The 19,642-nt window shown below is 36.0% G+C and overlaps 1 protein-coding gene across 3 annotated transcripts; it reads right to left on the bottom strand.

Moving 5' to 3' along the window:
* Window positions 1-13,156: 13,156 nt before the first annotated feature.
* On the bottom strand, window positions 13,157-18,104 carry LOC140779052 (AP2-like ethylene-responsive transcription factor AIL1). 3 transcript variants are annotated; one of them, XM_073124004.1, is made up of 10 exons: window positions 18,052-18,104; window positions 17,764-17,845; window positions 16,496-17,160; window positions 15,220-15,874; window positions 14,899-15,134; window positions 14,682-14,770; window positions 14,493-14,566; window positions 14,316-14,366; window positions 14,103-14,179; window positions 13,157-13,804 (listed from the first exon to the last, which is right to left on the bottom strand). In XM_073124004.1, the coding sequence occupies exons 5-10, from the start codon at window positions 14,942-14,944 to the stop codon at window positions 13,290-13,292; spliced, it is 852 nt and encodes a 283-aa protein (XP_072980105.1). In that variant the 5' UTR covers window positions 14,945-15,134; window positions 15,220-15,874; window positions 16,496-17,160; window positions 17,764-17,845; window positions 18,052-18,104; the 3' UTR covers window positions 13,157-13,289. The 3 variants fall into 3 exon arrangements, with proteins under 3 accessions (XP_072980105.1, XP_072980102.1, XP_072980104.1); XM_073124001.1 differs by lacking the exons at window positions 13,157-13,804; window positions 14,103-14,179; window positions 14,316-14,366; window positions 14,493-14,566; window positions 14,682-14,770 and having other exon boundaries at window positions 14,979-15,134; XM_073124003.1 differs by lacking the exons at window positions 13,157-13,804; window positions 14,103-14,179; window positions 14,316-14,366; ... (2 more) ...; window positions 17,764-17,845; window positions 18,052-18,104 and having other exon boundaries at window positions 14,979-15,134; window positions 16,496-17,174.
* Window positions 18,105-19,642: the final 1,538 nt, after the last annotated feature.

The following is a 19,642-nucleotide window of genomic DNA, read 5'->3' as shown; positions in this document are numbered from 1 at the left end:
CTGGTATCATTGTACACAAAATAATTTTGCGGAAATGATTTTATTGCTTCAATTATTAAGTCATGCAAAGCTTATTAACGAGTTAACAAATCACAATTAAGATATGCATGTGTCGATCACTCATGTTGGAAGTAACAAGGTAAAATCCCAGCTTGAAAGTAGATGAGTTGTGTATGCGCGCTCCACGTACGCAAGATCATGCTTCTGCAGGATCTTCTTCTTCTCCTCTGTATTAATTCAACCGACAAATCTTTAACTAGATGAGATATATATATATATATATATAAGACATAGCAACAATTTCACAGTTAATTCCACTCTCGAAATTAAGCGGTACTTTTGTGGCGATATTCAAGTAAGTAATAAAATGAAAAGTGATAGATTAAGTAATCTCACATGAGATCTGCAACGTCGATGTCAATACCAACGGCACTAACAAGTGCCTGCACTCCAAGTGAGAGGGCCATGGTGCCCAATATCCTTCCTATTCCTCCTACCCCACCCCGATTGGGGGCATTTTGTGCAGCCTGAACATTTCGTACCTGTGCCTGTGGCTGTGCTACCTGATTGGCAAGGCAATCAGGATGCAGGTCAAAGTCGCAAACGTTGCAGCGGTAGCGCGCTCCATGGCCGGGGAGGTTGCAACCATCACACCTGTACCTGTATTCATTGTCGTGCAGGACTAAGGGGTGATTTGGATGGAGGGGGTGGGATATCTGATTGAGTTTGCCCATCTCTCCCTCTCTCTCTCTCTCTCTCTCTCTCTCTCTCTCTCTCTCTCTCTCTCTCTCTCTCTCTCTCTCTCTCTCTCTCTCTCTCTCTCTCTCTCTCTCTCTCTCTGGGCCTAGCTAGTTTGATGTTTGTTTGAGTACAGGAGGCAACAAGAGAAGAAGGCGGCTATATATAGACACAGCACTGGCGACCTGGTGTCTGGCGTCTGGCGGTGAATAGCTAGCTCGTGAGTATTAATTTCTTGTAAAGAGTAATTAATAGTAGGATAATTTATATTTTAGAATATAGTGGTTGTGTTATTAACATTACGTCGTGATCGAGTGATTTGTAGTCCGACACTTCTTTTTTATTATAATTTTCATATTACATTGTAGTTTAATTAACTTATCCTAATCAATTTTCATATTGCATTGTATTCGACGAGTTAAATTCGAAAATTATAGGCATTAAAGAGGTTTTAAATTGTAAATAACTTAAATACGTTGTTAATTACAATATTAGAAGTGTGCAGGGTGTTACTGAAAATTTCCATTAATAGTGAGAAGGTTAATTAATAAGACGTGCAAGCCAATGTTGTTTTTCTTTGAGAAGTCAATGAGAAGCCAATGTTGTTTAGGAATGCAACTTGTAAAATGCAAATAATTCAAATGAATCTTCGTTAAGATAATGACGTTGAAATTATTTAATAACACCATTTGACCCTCGTCATGTAACGCAAGATAACCCTCGGGCCATTAATATGATTCTTGAATACTAGCAACAAACTAGCAACAAGCTAGGCCACACAAGTTGGCATGTTCTCCGACAAATTATTTTCAGTAAAACTATTTAAGTGCTGTTTGGTTTCTTATATTTTGGATATGTGAAATGCAACTTATAGATATTAAAATATATTTCTTCACCAGAAAGATAAAAAAGGAAAACTCAGGATTTGTTGTGCCAAATGGAAAATGTTAACGAAAGCGAAAGTAAAACCTTCGACACCGAATATAATAAATGGAATAATGATAACAAAATTCAACTAATTTAGAAAAAACTTAAATATGATGTTAATAGTAGAGGAATAATAATCAACTGCTTCTAATCAAGTATTAGATACCATAATACAAGTAATTTCGAAGAATAGAATTAATAAAGATAATAAAAAAAGAATTATAAGATTTACGTGGTTCAATAATGTGCCTATATTTATAAGCAAAGTAATTTTTAATTTATTATGCAAATCTATAACTATAAAGAGTTTTCTCAATTCTAATATCCTTCGATATAATAGTGGCTAGTTCTTTTGATTTTTCTCTTAAGTATAAAATCATAAAATCTCAACTTTAGTATTTCGAATACTCTTAGGGCCGTTCGAACGCTATTAGTACAGTAAAATAAAATGCTTGATTTAAACTAAATTTCAACATGAATTTCTTAATTATATTATTTTTTATTTAAAATTATTGATGCATCATTTTTAAACACATAAAACCAAACTAGCTCTTAGTTGTTTTTTATTTAAAATGATATATATTTTATTATCATAGAGTTTTTAAATTATATATTATTTGGATAAGCTTTGAAAATTATATAATTTTTTTAACAATTCAAAAAAGATAAAATATATGCTAGCTTTTGTACATCTAGTTGTTACAAAACTATACCCATTGCAATTAATTCATATGAATCTTCGTTAACAAATGCTAGGTACGGTAGCACATGGATTAGTGTCTTGGTCGTATATATATATTTTTTAAAACAACTTGACTTAGTTAGAGCTAATCGAAGAAAGAGTTTATTTTAAAAACTTTTTTTGAAAGAATGGAACAAAGAGTTATGTGGTTGAGTTTATACTCGAGTTGACCTTTTGATTTTGGTCGTCGGGAATGCCACCCACTCAGTCGCTTCTCTTTTCTCCTTTCTTTCAGTGGAAAAAGTCTATAATTTTTTCAGAAATGCTTGATTTACGAATATACAATTAAATCTATTTTAGTCTCATTAAAATTCATAGACATTTTCTTTAGAATTCTTGCACCTACGGAAAGTTCCGATACAAAAACATCCGCACATATTTAATAAGATAAAAAGCTTAATTTGTAAATGTTAAACATATAATAAGGTATAAACTGCAGATGGGTGAAAAGGGAGGGTATTGCATGCAAATTCTTTTTTCTAAATTACTTTGATCACATAAGAAGCTGCAAGCCTGAAAATGAGAAGTCAATGTTGTTGTTTCTATTTTAAGACGAATGAGAAGTCATTGCTGTTTGTCTCAGAAGAATGAGAGGTCATTGTTGTTTAGGAGTCCAACTAGTAAAAGGCAATTAATTGAAATGAATCTTCGTTAAGATAAAGGGGTTGAATTTAATTATTAATAACACCATTTGATCCTGATCATGTGAGTGGGCTATTGGTACAACACTATTTATATGATTTTTGAGTCGAGCTAGCAACAAACTACGAAATACTTTACTAAAAATATTTAGGTGTTCTTTAACGAGTTGCAAGCGACAACGTATATGATTCGATTGGTTTTCTGTTAAATTAAGGCACATAGTTCTACTGAAAAACCTCGTGCAGTTGCACCCTCTATGCGCCACATAGATTAATCGCTGATTAAAAACCGATGCATCTCTGCAATGCTGATTTAAAACTAAAAAGAATTTGAATTAGGACATAATAAAGTAAATAAGGAGAGCATGCATAAGATCAAAAGTATGAGAGGATGCAAGTAATCTCACATGATGCTTGATATATCTATGCCGGAGGAAGCGGTCAACATTTGCGTCCCAAACGACATTAGAAGCTTGGTCAACTCACAGTTATCGTCTCCTCCTCTATTCTGTTTATTGAAACCATTGGCTCCCTTGTGCAATAGTAGCAGTAGTCTGAGCTAGTTGAGCTTGTGCTAGCTGACTATAAAGACATACTGGATGCAAGCTATAACATTACAAGTTCCACAGTGGTAGAACAATCCTTCTACTACAAGAAGGCAGACGTTGTACCCGAGTGCAATGCTCGGGCCGAAGAAGGAGACTTCGCTAGGGGACATTGCGCATTGGTAGTGAATGTCGAAGTCGAAGACGTCGCTCCGACGTCTGGAAGGCAACAGCCATCGCAGACGTAGTTTTGTAGGTTGTTTCTTAGGGCTAAGGGATGGGTCCTATTGAGGTAGTGGGTGATGTTGTGGTTTACACCCATTGCCTATATGTGTTTAATTGTGTGCAACGGGGAAGGGGATAGACTTTTTTTTTTCTCTTTGATTTAAGAAAGAGTAATATATGCAGATATATAGCTTAAGAAATATAAGAAAGAGTTGCTCGGTCCTTTCTTTTCTTTGTTGCATATCATTGTCTATATTTTATACTTATTGCAATATTGCAAAAGACCTTCTCCACCTTACTTTATCAAAAGAAAATTAGTATTTCTGAGAATTTTGCTACTAAATAAAGAGTAGGGTGTGATTTGTCAAAAGGAGGAAGGTTTTACAATATGAACAAGATGTAGGTGGTGATACGCAGAAGGAGCTAGCAAAAAGAGTACGGAGGCATATGAATGTTAGGCACGTACACGATTGGTTGGTGCATAATCTGTTATTCTTTTATAGCTAACTAAATCCTTCGCCATTACGAACCTCTTTTTAGAAGGAAATAGTGTTTATATTCTAAAAAAATGGACTTTAATCACGTACACGGTACGCCCAGAAATCTAGAATCATTCTCTCATAAGTTGGTGAGACCCAAGAAAATTACATACGTACATCACTTTGGAAAATGAAACAACATATCAAATCACAACATATAGCAACTTCCTGTCAAATTAATCGCGAATAAGGCTCCCTAAAACTTATGTAAAGACTTGCAAGCAGGTCTGATGCTTTACTTTAGTTCTTAATTATTTGAAGGTCGGTGCCAAGAGAAATACAGGTCACAGTTTATCTATTCACTCGCAAAGTAGTTGCCGTTTTTGTATGTGCCACACGCGTGATCCACTAATTACATTATATTATATATTTAGTAGGTTGCCTAAAATATCAGCAAATAATTCCGAAGCCACTGACATGGCAAAGAAATTACTAATCTGAGGTTGAGGCTGTGGCCATGGCTGTGGCTGTGGCTGTGGCTGTGGCTGCGGCCATGGCTGTGACCATAGCTGTGGCTGTGGCTGTGGCCACGGCTGTGGCTGTGACCACGGCTGTGGTTGTGGCCATGGCTGTGGCTGTGGCTGTGACCACGGCTGTGGTTGTGGCCATGGTTGTGGCTGTGGCTGTGACCATGGCTGTGGCTGTGGTTGTGGCCATGGGCATGGCCATGGCTGTGGCTGTAGCTGTGGTTGTGGCCATGGGCATGGGCATGACCATGACTGTGGCTGTGGCTGTGCTCCCTGATTGCCAAGGCAACCAGGATGCAGGTTAAAGTCACAATCCCCACAGTGATAGAACATCCCTTCCACCGTTTGCTCTTTAGACCATATCTCTCTCTCTCTCTCTCTCTCTGTCTCCTGTGGGTGCGCGCGCGCGCGCCTAAGAGAAGAGAAAAGAAGAGATATATATAGAAAGATTTTGCCGAAGAACGAAGAAGGAATGTGAATCGGCACTTCGCACATAGATTTCGTCCAAGTTCCGGGTTATATAATTTTATAGAGATTCTCTTCCGTTCAATAGAATTAATTCTTTATCAATCAATTTGATGAAGATCTAACTGTTAAGATCTTTAAGGGTATAATAGGAATGAAAGATATTATCGGTTCGATAGGTAAATTTTTTTAGATATATAATCTTGCACATTATTTTTTAATAATTATATTATTTTAATATTTTATTAAGTAAAAGACATATATATCATTAACTGAGAGTAATGTATATATATCAAAATAAGGATATTGATATCTTTTATAATTAACTTGATAAAAATTTAATTACATTTTATCTTTTTAATTATTTTTTATTATTTACATATATCTCCCATTAGTTTAAAATTGATTTAAATTAAATTTTAATAGATAGAGAATTATATTTAAACTGAAGTTTATCTTCAAATAATCAAATTTAAATTATTTAATATTAAATGATATCTCCTATAATTAAGGTATAATTATATTTAAGAGAGAAATCTTAATGGAAGAAAAAAAAAGTGTAGAGCGCTTCTTCCATACTATAAAGTTAATTGTTTATCAATCACTTTGATAAAGATCTAATTGTTAAGATCTTTAAGGGTATAACAAGAAAATTGGGAAGTTAAGCACACGTAATTATTCTTAACTAATATACTCTTTTTCTTACGTAATGTGGATTTGGAACCGATACTAAAAAATCGGTACTAGATATAAAAACTGGTTATTATAGCCATTGAATTAAGATTATAATTTTTAAAATTACATTAAAGTATTTGCCAATTTAATAAGGTTGAAAATGACGAGGTCTACAAGACCGAAGCTAGTAGAATTTTCATATTTCGTAGGTACGCTGCTTAGCTTAATTAGTTTAATTAGTTTATTCTGGTCTGAATCCTATTCCTTGTCCTATTTTTCACATCGATCACAATGGATAGTTAGAGACTGAATCAACCAACGCATTTATGCAAGATCGAAGCTAGTGGAATTAACCTTATTTGTTCTTTTAGTTAGAATCGTTTGGATTGGATTTATATAGACTCTACCAAGTAAAACTAAGCATGGCATTTAGTAATTTAGCATGTATGACTGAATCAACCAACGCCAAGGCTAAGAACTGTTTCCAAAAGCATTAGAAGATGTTATATGATCACTTTTTAAGGGAATTAAAGGTTTGACATTTATCTCTTTTGTATAATATATATTACTTCCTTAGCCAAACAACCTAATTTATTATGTAGAATTTTTGTTTATAAAAGCCACAGTACTGTTACTTGATCTTACTCTCAATGAGACCCATAGTTTCTTTGGAATATATAAATCTCTAAACGATACTATAACCTTGGGCTCCAACCTCCAAGTCTAAGATTAGCTTCACCATTGATTTCTTCTTCTAATTTTACGGGATAATTGTGTTAAATATTTGGGATTGGCTACATGAATTTTATCTTCCACACACACACACACACACACACACACATATATATATATATATATAAAGAGAGAGAGAGAGAGAGAGAGAGAGAGAGAGAGAGAGAGAGAGAGAGATTAAGGGTCACTATAGAATCAACTATTAAAATGGTTCCTAACTTGGGTCAATTAATAAATTTTAAAAGTAACAAATGCTATACAGAAGTAGAACTAGTTTGTCTCAATAAAATTTTCAGATTATCTTATAGTAGAACGCTAACAACGTCAGTCTCGGTCCGATACGAGATAAGCACGCTAGCTGGATTGCATTTAATTTCAGTCCTTTGATATTAGTTTATTTCTCGGTTACATATTTATTGAACCTATATAATGAATTCAAAAGAAGTTGCACAAAGTAAACCCTACCCTAACAACGTACACTACACGAATTGACCTAGTTTTAGCATTTACTGTGCTATTCATATTAGCAATAAAACCAGATAGCAATGATTTATATATAGAATTACAGGTAAAAATACAACATATGAGCATCTACCAAGCTAACTATTGATAATAGAAAGTAGGGCAAACTAAATTTTAACTCCATATGGTTAGGCCTAAATTTGTTTCATCCTTATAATTTTATTTCTATTATTTTTTAACAGTTATATTTAAATTAAAATTATTTTTATCGTATTTAATCCATCTATGAGTTAAATTTAAAAACATTTACTAGATACCAAATTGTATAGGATTTGATAAGCTTCTCAATACTATTAAGGAAAGGGTAAGATGTGATTTGTTAAAATGAGGAGAGGGTTTTGCAACAGGAATAAAATGTAGGTGTGGTGATAAGACATCGATAAATATATTATATATGTAATCAAGAACTATTGTGGGAAATTGCACCTGGTGAGTTAGAAGTAATCATCATACGTGGACGCGTTATAAACGTTTAGTAATAATAAAGAAGAATAAACTACAAATTACCTCCCGTAGTTATACTTAACATTTAAACTTTCATTTGTAGACTTATATAAAATTGTTAACTTTTTAATACAAGATTTTTTTTTTAAAAGAAACTATTAGAGCAAAGTTTCCATCATATAAAATATTAAAATGTTAGAATTGCTCTTTATCTTTCTATTATATCTACTGACAATATTTTATTCTTTAAATTTAAAATAAATAAACTTTTAATATCTTCTATCCTCTCTGATATAAAATTATAATTCTCAAATCTTAATTAATATCTAACTATTATAATATACATCTTATTAAATATATAATTACGAAAGAAAATTTTTTTTAGTCATCTTAAAAGTATGAGTAAAATTTATATTTACTCAAACAATAGAACTATATTATATATAGGGGTATTATGATAATTCATATTCTTTGTTAGTTTAGATGAAAAATTAATAGTTCAGCATAGTGATACAAATAAAAATTGAAAATAATTCATAATTTACCCATTAAAGAATTATTTGAAACTATTAAGGAATATAGTATGCTATTTAATCTGTTAATCTTGAGAATTTCTTTCGTGCAATAGAGTTAATTCTTTATCAATCAATTTAATAAAGATCTAACGGTTAAAATCTTTAAGGATATAATAAGAACGAAAGATATTACCGGTTTAGTAGGTAATTTTTTTTAGATATATAATTTTGCACATTATTTTTTAACAATTATATTATCTTAATATTTTATTAAGTAAAAAATATATATATCATTAACTGAGAGTAATTTATATATATATATATCAAAATAACGGTATTGATGTCTTTTATAATTAACTTATAAAAATTTAATTACATTTTATCTTTTTTATTAATTTTTTATTTACATATATCTCCCATTAATTTAAGATTGATTTAAATTAAATTTTAATAGATAGAGATATAATTATATTTAAATTAAAGTTTATCTCTAAATAATAAAATTTAAATTATTTAATATTAAATAATATCTTTTATAATTAAGGTATAATTATATTTAAGAGAGAAATTTTAACGGATGAAAAAAATCGTGTAGAACGCTTCTTCGGTACCGTAAAGTTAATTATTTAAAAATCTAATGATTAAGATCTTTAAGGGTATAATAAGAAAATTAAAAAGTTAGGCACATATAATTAAATCTTTTTAACTAATATTCTCTCTCTTTTTTTAAGTAATATGGTATCGGATATGAAAACTGACGATTATAACCGTTAGATTCGTAGGAGGAAATAGTGTTTAAATTCTAGAAATAAAAGAACTTTAATCACACACAAGCTTGGTACACCCAGAAACATTCTCTCACTCATAACTTGGTGAGACCCATGAAAATCACATGGGTTCATCACCTTGGAAAAATGAAAGTACGAAACAACAAACCCCGCGAATAAGGCTCCCTCAAACTAGGAGACAACTTTGCTTTCTCCGTCGTTGTAAAGACTTGCAAGCAGGCCTGATGCTTCGCTTAATTATTTGAAGACAGAAGCCGGCGCCAAGAGAAACACAGATCATACAGTTTATATATCCACTCACTTACCAAGTAGTTGCCGTCTTTGTATGTCCTAGTTGACACACACGATCGAGTTATTCAGGAATTGGGTCCATTAATTTTCTCTGCAATTCAATTGCCAAACGAATATTCAGAGACATATAAGGAAACGAAGAATTAGAAAATGGTATGTTAATTTATCCGATCAGTTGCTAAATAGTTTTCTCTTAAATGAAAAAGGTTTTGTCACCAGGAGCTAAGGAAGGACAAAAAGATTAGAGAAAGGAAAACAAAACTAAGGACTAGATTAATTAAAAAAAGTTCCAAGAAATGAAGCAATTAATTAATTACTCACAGTAAATCAATTATTTCGACACCGATTGCAGTAGCAACTAGTTGCGCACCCACTGAGAAGGCAAAGTTGCCCAATATCTTTCCTACTCCTCTGCTCCTGTTCCGGTCATTAGGGTTATATTGTGCAGCCTGAGAATTTTGTACCACAACCTGTGGCAGTGCTACCTGGTTGCCAATGCAACCAGGATGGAGGTTAAAGTTACAAGGCCCGCAGTTGTAGAACATCCCTTCCACCGCTTGCCCGCAGCCGCCGCAGAACCGTCGTCCCGGGCCCCAAGACAGTCTCGTCGGGCACAGGAGCAACATCATGTAGTGCTGCGGGTGGCGGAAGGAGTAGACTTGCGGGGTGGCCAGAGCACACTGCCGATCAATGTCGAAGTCACATTTACTGCAACGGTACCGCCCTCCGACGCCTGGGAGTATGCACGCATCACAGGTGTACACGTGACTATTGTCGTCCCATACTATTTTGTGATTTGAATGGAGGAAGTGGTTCATCTTATTCTTTAGGCCTCTCTCTGTCTGTCTCTCTCTCTCTCTCTCTAGCTCTTGGCCTATCTCTGCAAGACATGGGAACAGAAGAGGAGAGATACATATATATATAGAGAGAGAGATTTTGCCAAAGAAGGAAGAAGGAATGTGGTTTGGCACGTAGTACATAGAGTTTGATCGAGTTCAGAGTTATATAATTTTATGAAGTAGAAAACGCCGAGGTCGATCTACAAGTACGTACGCTGCTTAATTTAATTTCTTTATTCTGGTTTAATTCCTATCCCTTGTCCTAATTTTTTACATCAATAGTTAGAGACTCGCAAAAATCTTAATATTCGAGGTCCTCGACTTAACTTGATTCGTTCTTTTAGTTAGGATCGTGTGGATTAGATTTATATATATAGTATTAGTCTCTACCAAGTAAAACAACGAATGGGCATTATATAAATTTAGCATGTAGGACTGAATCAACCAATGCCAAGGTTAAAGTTCATTATATATCTTTTGTGTAATATATATTAATTACTTCCTTAACCAAACTAGCCGATTTAAAATGGAGAATTTCTCTTCTTCTATCTTTACGGGATAATTGTGTTAAATATTTGAGATTGGTTATGTATATATATATATATATGACTTAAAGGCCGCTACCGAATCAACTATATATTAAAATGGTTCCAAACTTGGCCTAATTAATAAATTTTAAAAGTAGCAAATACTTTACAGAAAGTAGAACTAGTTTGTCTCAATAAAATTTTCAGAATGTCTAGTAGAGTGCCAGCAACGTCAGTCTCGGTCCGATCGAGATAAGCACGCTAACTAGATCGCATTTAATTCCACTCCTTTGATGTTAGTTTATTTCTCGATTAGAACATAAATAATGAATTAAAAAGAAGTAGTAGCTGTGGCATTGATAAGATATGTAACTTCACAAATTGCACAAAGTAAACCCTAATAACGTATACAACACGAATTGACCTAGTTATAGTATTTATGAATGCTATTATATTAGATTCAACAAGGATAGCAACTGGGATGTCCAAAATCGGTATATTTTCGCTGGATTTTTGTAATATATCAGCAATAAAACCAGATAGCAATGATTTATATATAAGAGCTACCGTATTTATTGATAATAGAAAAACAATTATCTCGGCCCAAACTCATGCATCTTGGGCCTCGCCTCGGATCCTAAAGTTGGACAATGGACCTGGAATTATCTAGGCTTTTGGAGTTGGATCTAACAACCATTTTAGTTATCATATTAAATATGTCTAAAATATAAAAATAAAAATAAGTGAGCATCTATAGAAGTGGCCATATTGTGTCATTACTCATTCGGCATCTTGAAACATGCAGTTAACTAAGAAGAGTGGCGTTTAAGTTGACATAAAATGATAGTATAATATAATTGCTTACGAAATATCTTGTGCATTCAAGTCATGCAATGCAATGTTAATATCAATATTCATCCTATGCTATAAGTAAGGTCTGTTTTACAGAGAAAAGAGCATTCACGTCTCCTTCAAAAGTCCAAGAGGCAGCCCTTAATAAGTGAGGGGGCCACACCCAAATTCACCAAGTTCCAATGCCACAAAAGTAAGAGGAGCTAGAAAGAGAGAGAGAGAGAGAGAGAGAGAGAGAGAGAGAGAGAGAAAAGCAAAGAAAGTGACGCATGTCTTTTGTTGACATTTGACAATATAGAAAGATAGCTTTAAGATGGGCAAGTGGGACATATATAGGTCCTTCACCTTCTCTCCCATGGCAGCCTAAGAGGTGAGGTTTTGGCTATGAGTAGCGCCAGGTTAGAGAAGCCATGGAGGAAAGAAGCATGGGACTGTGTTAATTGGTGGATGTTGGAATAGGAGAGACAAAGGGGGAGGGAATAAAGAAGCGGCATGGATAAAGATTAAAATGTTTTGAGAGATTGGATGTTGATTGAGAGAGAGAGAGTGAGAGAGAGAGAGACGCCAATTAAAGTCTGATAGATAATGTATATGTGCATATCAATACGATGCACATACATGCCTTGGAACTGCTGCTCTTTTGCTCCCTTTTATTGTCCTTAGCAAACTACTCAGAATGCACTGCAGGATTCGATTCTCTTGGTAAACTTTTTCTTTCTTTCCCAGGGGAGAGAGAGAGAATAAAAGAGCTTTCTTTTCCTTTTCTCTAACATACAATGTGCATAAGTTTTGGATTGAGATTTTTATGCAGCCTATATATCTAGATTTTAAAAAGTTATTAAATGATCCAAAAAGAAAAGGTTAGTATGAACTCTGAGAGCAATTAAGAGAGACGTTTTGATTGATAGAAACTGGCAGGGACGTGGACTAGATTGCGTGATCTAATAAGAGGATAGGATCCCATTGACTCGATCTACGTGCTATATCAATGCACCTGCCACGTCCTACGTCGGCAGGATTATAAATCGGTGATGGGAAAGCCATTTACGGCAGCAAACGACGAGGTATTGACTAAACTAACCTTCCTTATAAAATTCTATTTTTCTAAAATAAAATTGCTAATAAGTTTAGCATTTTTCTATCAAATAAAATATTAAACATTTTTATTACAAGGTACTAAAATAATTAACTTGTAACTAAAATATTGAAAAATTAGGGAGGGATAGTTTGGTCAAAATACTCGCAAAATGACTGGTATGGGAATCCCACATCCCGGAAGAGGACAAGAAGTGATCCGTTTTGGGAAGCGGGGAAGAGCTCTTGGGTTTTCCATTTATGGCACGCAAAATGAGGCCATAAACGTCTAAAAATCCATGAGGAGAGCTGCAATGAAAACCACTGTGGTGTTAGGACGCTTCACAAGACGACAACCCTGGGTGGAGGAAGCCCCTCGTTCACTCGGCAGCTTTTCCTTTTCCATTTCCATTTTAGGGTACGCAAGAGTTGACACCAAAGGAACTGCTCTACTAATTGCATCAATCTTCGTGCCCCCATGGAATTCATGTGGAGGAGAAATATTGTGAACATTTTCTTTTAAGATCATCATATAATAGGAGTGACGATGATATTCCGAGGAAAAAAAAAATACGATTAAGAGAGATAAAATAACAACTTAGAACAACTTATATTATTAACTGCGAACCATTACATGTTGGGGCAAAATTGTTAGTGGTGGGTAAACATGTATGTGTTCTCTAGTAACACAGGAACTGAGAAAAAGCCATCACATCCCTCTTCCTCCTCATGGCCTTTTTCTCACTCGTTCCACAGTGCAAACATAGGAATGGGATGAACCAAAGGAATGCCAGTCGTCCGAGCAGCCGCCGCAGCCATCCGATTAATGCCTCCAACCTCATTACCTCTAATGCTACCCTCTCCAACTTCATACTTCATGGGGTAGCAGAATGTCTCATTCTTGCTATCCAAAGAGTTTGGATTACTAGTTATGGATTGTGAAACAAGCGTCGCACCATCAACTAGTGTAGAATCTGGAGCTGGATCACTAGATTTAGAGCTCCAAAGCATCTCGGATAAGTAATCACTACACTCGCCACCACCTGCTTCTCTGACGGCAGGATCGGGTGGCTGGGGGTGGCTACGCTCAGAGGCAGCAGTGGGCGAACGCTTGGCGAGATCACTTGCAATGAGATGGGTGCTCGAGCAAATGCGTTTCACATCGTACCTACTGATGTCGAAGTTGGTCACGGCATTGACGCCTCGGAACTTGATTGCTGCGATGTCATAAGCTTCTGCAGCTTCCTCTTGAGTGCCTGCATGCAGCCACATAAATAATATATTAATATTTTCCTGCTAAGCATTAGTGATGAGAACAAGGGATCCGTGCATTTGTGACGAGAAAGTAGTGAAGAGACGAGCATTGACAATAATAAATAAATGTCGCACCCTTACTTCCCTCGGGAAAGGCAGCATTAATGTTTACTTGTTACCAATACTAATGCAAACATGCGAGGATTACCAGTATTTGACTATGAGGCAAGACATATCTTGCAAGCAGATTTACATTTAAAAGTATTATAGTGACTGCATGATATAGCTAGAGATACTCACTGAACGTGCCGAGGTATAAGTCCTTGTTTCCGGCCACTCTACCTATTCTAGCTTGCCATCTTCCATGTTGGTGATGCCTGTGGACCAAAACAACAAGCAATGTCAGGGTGAGAGAGGGGAAGAAGCAGGTATGGGATGAGCGTTCATGATAAAAGCTGCGTAGGAGTAAATAATGTCCAGGTTCCAATGCTAATGTTAGGGCTACGACAGGACCTCGTCACCCCTCTGTACATAGATGCTCCTCTAGAGAAACCGCTGCTTTTCCTGAAAAGCCAAAACGACAGATGTATGTATGAGCAAATATAAACAAAATAATAATTTTCTTTCTCATAAATCGACAATTGCTACCAAATTCAAGCAACAACTACGAGCAAAATGGTAAGGCCAAACCTTCTCAGGTGGGCTACAAATTCCTGCCTGCTCATATGCTTCATCTCTTCTAACTCTTTCCCATAGTTGGTTAGCTGAGTAAAGAGGTGACATAACAGTGATAAGGAACAAGGAGGGTGTAAGGGAACGGCATGATATTTATTTTTCCTTTTAGTTTAGCTCGAGATAGTACTAATAGACTCAACGTACTGGAAAATTTATGTGAGTTGTTGGACCCCAGTACTTGAGTGCAGCCAAATCATAGGCTCTTGCCGCCTTCTCCTCCTTGTCATAACCACCTTTTTACAGACAAAGCACATGAAAAACGCGTCAGTAGATAATTATAAACACAAAAGCTAAATGACATGCTCTTTAGCTGGAGCAGAAATATATTAGAACAAGATTCTAGAGCCACACAATCAATTACCTAGATAAACTGCTCCAATGAAGTGGTAGGCGATTAACAGTTTCATAACAAAAGGCAACTTACTGTTAGTAAACTTCAAACATAAACAGAATTTATTAAGAAAATACAGCAAACTGATTAATTATAATAAACAGTTCATATTTCCTACATCACCTTGCCTTCCTTTTCTTGTTTGCCCTTCCTTCCTACAACTGTTATCCCACAAATGAGCCTCATATCTTCCAGTCCATCTATGCCTACAATAACCAAATTATATCGGTAACAATTCTGAAGAGATTAATTCATCAACGAAAGAAAGCTCCAACCAATGTATTTATCAACCTTGTGACCCCCCTATACTGGGAAGTCCTTTGACCAAAGGTCTCGATGGATCTCCGAGGGACCGGTTCACGCATAGACGACTTTGCACTCAGTTGCGCGGTACCATCGCCACACACCCGGGACGACACACCCGGTACTACTCCACAGGATCCGGATTGCAAGCCAGGGCTCATTGAAAGGGTTAGAGATTGGATCTCACTTGGCTGGGCCAGTTGCTTCTCCGGCACATACAGGTTTTGCCGGAGCCAAGACTTGATACCAGATATAGAGGTGGAACCATCTATTCCCACATTGTACATGGTATTAGGAGTTGGACTTGGGGTGTGGTTGGGGTTGGTTAAGAAGAATTCAGGCTTCAGGTTGTTGGCATCCTGGAATGAGTGGTTGGGGTGGTGAAAGGACTGCATGAACTGATATGGGTTGTGGACTTCTTCCTCTGCAGGGCTAAAGGAAGGAGGCATGTTAACATTGATTCCAGGACCACCATGGCCCTGGTAGTACATACTATGGAAGTCAGAGATGGTTTGATGCTGGCTTTGGTTGTCTTCATTGCTGCTCCCAGAGTACCCACCCAAGAAATCTTCAAGCTTGGGCCCATTGAGTCCCTGGTTTGAGCTGGTGGGTTCTGTGCCCATGGCACTTCCATACCTCCATTCTACCAAAAAAGCAACGAAATATAATTTACAATCATTAAGGGAGGACCAAGACCGATAGAACTGCTGCACACTATGCAGATACTCATACAAGAACAAGTCAAAAAAGGAAAAAAGGAAAAAAGGAAAAAAGGAAAAAGAGTTGAAGTAGGCATAAGAGAACATCTCCGAGAGAGCTAATGAAAGTATAAAGACCAATTAACTCTTAACATGCTTCAGATTCCAAATTATTAAATTGAGGTCTGCACTATAGTACGCAAAACAAAACAAACAAACAGAAAAAGAAAAATTTTCATGCAAGTTGCATCAGAAGGGTTGTACACAATATAGGTGTGCGAAGAACCTAAAAGAGCAACGAACAATTCATTTCCTTGAAACCCCTTCGAAGAAAGTTATGTAGAAAATTAAAGCTCTTAATCAATACCTCTGAAGAGATACAAATAAATACTGGAGAGCCGTATTATGTGGTTACAAAAAAAGGGATGGATTAGAAACCATTACAACTACCAAATGGGTTGTAAAAAACAAGTAATTTTAGACAAAAATGATTAGAGCATGCACAAAATTACAAAAGAAAAACAAAATCCAGCAAGAAAAAGGAACAAAGGCAACTTCTTTAGTACCTGCATGACCATGAGGAGCATGAGGAGTCCTGAAAGTTGGTTCCATGAGGCAAATAGAGCCATCAGATCGCAAGGGCATAGCATCAAGAGGAGCGGAACCAAATCCCACTTCCCCATCAACCTCTCCTCCAACTCCCAAACCCTCCTCGCTGCAGCAGGAGGAGCTCTCCGCTCTGCTAGAGGACAGGGAGAAGCCAAGCCAGCTATTCATATCCATCTCATATGAAGGTGTGGGGAGGCCTTAAAAGAAACAACCCAAAAACCAAGGAAGAGATGATGAGCAATCTCTATACTGGGATTTTGGGATCTCAAACTCCAAAGCTCCAAGATTTGCTTCCTTCCTTCCCTTGAGAAACCCAAGAACGAGGAGGTGGAGAGGAATTAACCAGGCATCATGGGCTTGGCCTTCTGTGTCCAATTTATATATGGTCGGAAATATAAACAAATGATCTCTCTCTCACTCTCTCTCACTCTCTCTCTCTCTCTCTGCCACAGAGACTTGGGCTAGCTTTTGGTTCCTGCATCTTGGGTTTCGCTCCCATAGCCCATTTCAGATACCGTCTTGTAGGTTGTAGCAGCAGGCAGCAAAGGAAACTGCTCTCGTCCCGCTTTCCAACGTGGTTTACAATTTGAAATATAGAATCTTCTCAGGTGCTTCAAGAGTTCTATGCAAATTATATAGAACTCATTGCTTTAAATCCATAATGTCAGTAAAAATAATGTACTTGTTTTAGCAATTAATCACGTGAAACAATATCTAAGTTAATCAATCATTAGTTTCCTCATGACACAACTAAAGATCAGTAAAAATAATTGCAAGGTTTTTTTGGCCTTTTACATGACATGTCATGCTTGGCCCATTTTTGGTTCCTCACTGTGAAGGGGAGGGTGTAATTTGTGAATAGCCTCCAGTTTCCACCAAGCGGGAAAAAGTGGCCCTCAGGGAAAAGCGGCGACAAGTTTCACATCACACGGTCTCTGATAACTCCTTAACCCTGATAAAGTAATATACTATTCAAGAAAAGTGATACCTGATAAAATATGGTTTACCTATATACAAAAGACATTTGTTTCACTATGCATATTCTTTTTTTCTTTTTGTAACTCGTAAACGGGTGATGCGTAAGTAGATTTGGTTAGTTTTGTTAACTTTTTTTTTTAAAAGAAAAAGAGTAATACTTCAAAATCGAGACTATTTGATTTCTCATGCAAATGACTCATAAATCATATTAAAGGAATGGGAAAAATGACACGTAAAAGAATTCTACCTCCACTCTTCCAGGGAAACAGAGGGGAAATATGCCCTTCTCTTTCAGTAGCAGCTACGTTCAGGAGGATATGCAAAAGAGCCTGCAGCATGAAGACACACCTAGATGCTTAAAAGTTGACTTTCCTCTAGCATCTTCAAAACCATTTAAAAGAAATATGGACTCGTTGTAGTTTATTCGTAACGCATGGTACCAATAATGCATATATGGACAATCAGAAAAGGAGCCATGGTGCAATACCAAAATAGATAGATACTATTGTTTTAGAAATGCAGTAGCAGGAATAACCTGAGTTCAAAGTTCAAACCAGCTTGTACTTCATGCTGCAATTTCAGAATTTCTGTCAATCTGTTTGAACTTTCAATCTTTCTGTCCAAAAATTTGAAACTGTATATGTTCAGCATGGGCATTAGGCTGAAGAGAAATAATCATCATGGCCTCAAACAGCCTTGAAGGTTGTTTTCTAGACATCTGATCCAGCAGAATGTAAAACATGATAAACATCACATTAACAGTTATAGTACATGAGGTGCTAACTGGAACAGCCTGCTATTCGATCTTCAGATTCCATCACATTAAAGCATTTGTATGATGTGCAGATACACTATCAAACATATGAACCAAAAAAAATGCTGACAAGAAAAAGATGATGGCCACATGTACAAAAGTTCTGAAAGGGTTAGCTTCAACATTCACCATCATAATGAAATTGTAAGCTTCCAGTAATACGCATCAACTTATCTTTGTGCTGCTGCAGTGACTAGAATCCTGTAACCATGAGTTCCTTAATATCTTTACAGTACAAAGGCTTACACATTACAATGCATAAAGTTTCAAGCTTCTTCTTTGTCTTTTTATTCAGTCATTCATTTTAACTTTGACCGTACGGTATCTCTTGGACATATCTCAGGCCACATTGTATTTCCATATTCTATTTCCACCAATTCCAACATTTGACATATGTTCAGTTTACTCTGTTTTCCGCAGAGTATGTACTGCACGATCCAAATTCAGAATACAATATATTTTAAATCTTTACTCAGCAGATAATAAGGATAAACTGTTCAACATACACAACAATTCATCATAGGGAAGATATGAAAGTATTGCAGTCGCTTGATGATGCACATCATGATGATATAACATTTAATGATTCTTTTTTGAGAGGGAACATGTAATGGCATTCTTATTGCTATCTATTGGTCGATCAAATGTGCATTCTGTGGCAGGTTTTCTGATCAATTATTACAATTTTTGAATTGTGGGACCAATTTAAATTCTCTCATCTATAAGTCCACTATGTGTTTTGGGAGGGTGTTTCAATCAAATGCGGTGCAGTGGAATAATAACATAAGAAGAGTGTAAATTAGAGCAGATAGGAGCAACATGAGAAAACTGGAACTGAGACAAGAAAAAAAACCAAGGACTAGTTGAAAGTTGAAACCTTGCCCACTGATGCTTTTGGCTAGTAAGGTTCTCGAGATCATAAGATCCCTTCTCACTTCTGATGAAGATGAAAAACACTCTTTTAATCTGCTGTGAGAGTTTCTGAAGCTGAGTCCGGAAGTATAATCTTTGGAAGGAAAGAAGGTAGATGGTAGCGGTGAGTGGACAGTGGCAGCTGAATCTTCAGTAACAGCAGCTTTAGCAACATCTTCAGTTCTTTGAATGAAAAAGGAATGTGTTCCTGGATTACCAGCCTGTAGTTTATTCCTTTAATAAAACACAAAGTTGTTGATACAGATTAATGATGGTTTTCAATCAAGTCAGACATCAGAGGATGAGATGACTAAAAATTTAACATAAATTTTCCCAGTGGAAAGAAAAGTTAAGCATAACTAGATATAAATGCAATATTCTCCCAATCATCTGACTATAA

This window comes from Typha angustifolia, chromosome 15 (assembly GCF_048772165.1).
Source record: "Typha angustifolia cultivar Huaian chromosome 15, ASM4877216v1, whole genome shotgun sequence".
NCBI classification, from domain to species: Eukaryota; Viridiplantae; Streptophyta; class Magnoliopsida; order Poales; family Typhaceae; genus Typha; species Typha angustifolia.
Note: the sequence above shows the minus strand (reverse complement) of the source record. Positions and strands in the feature narration are given on the sequence as shown.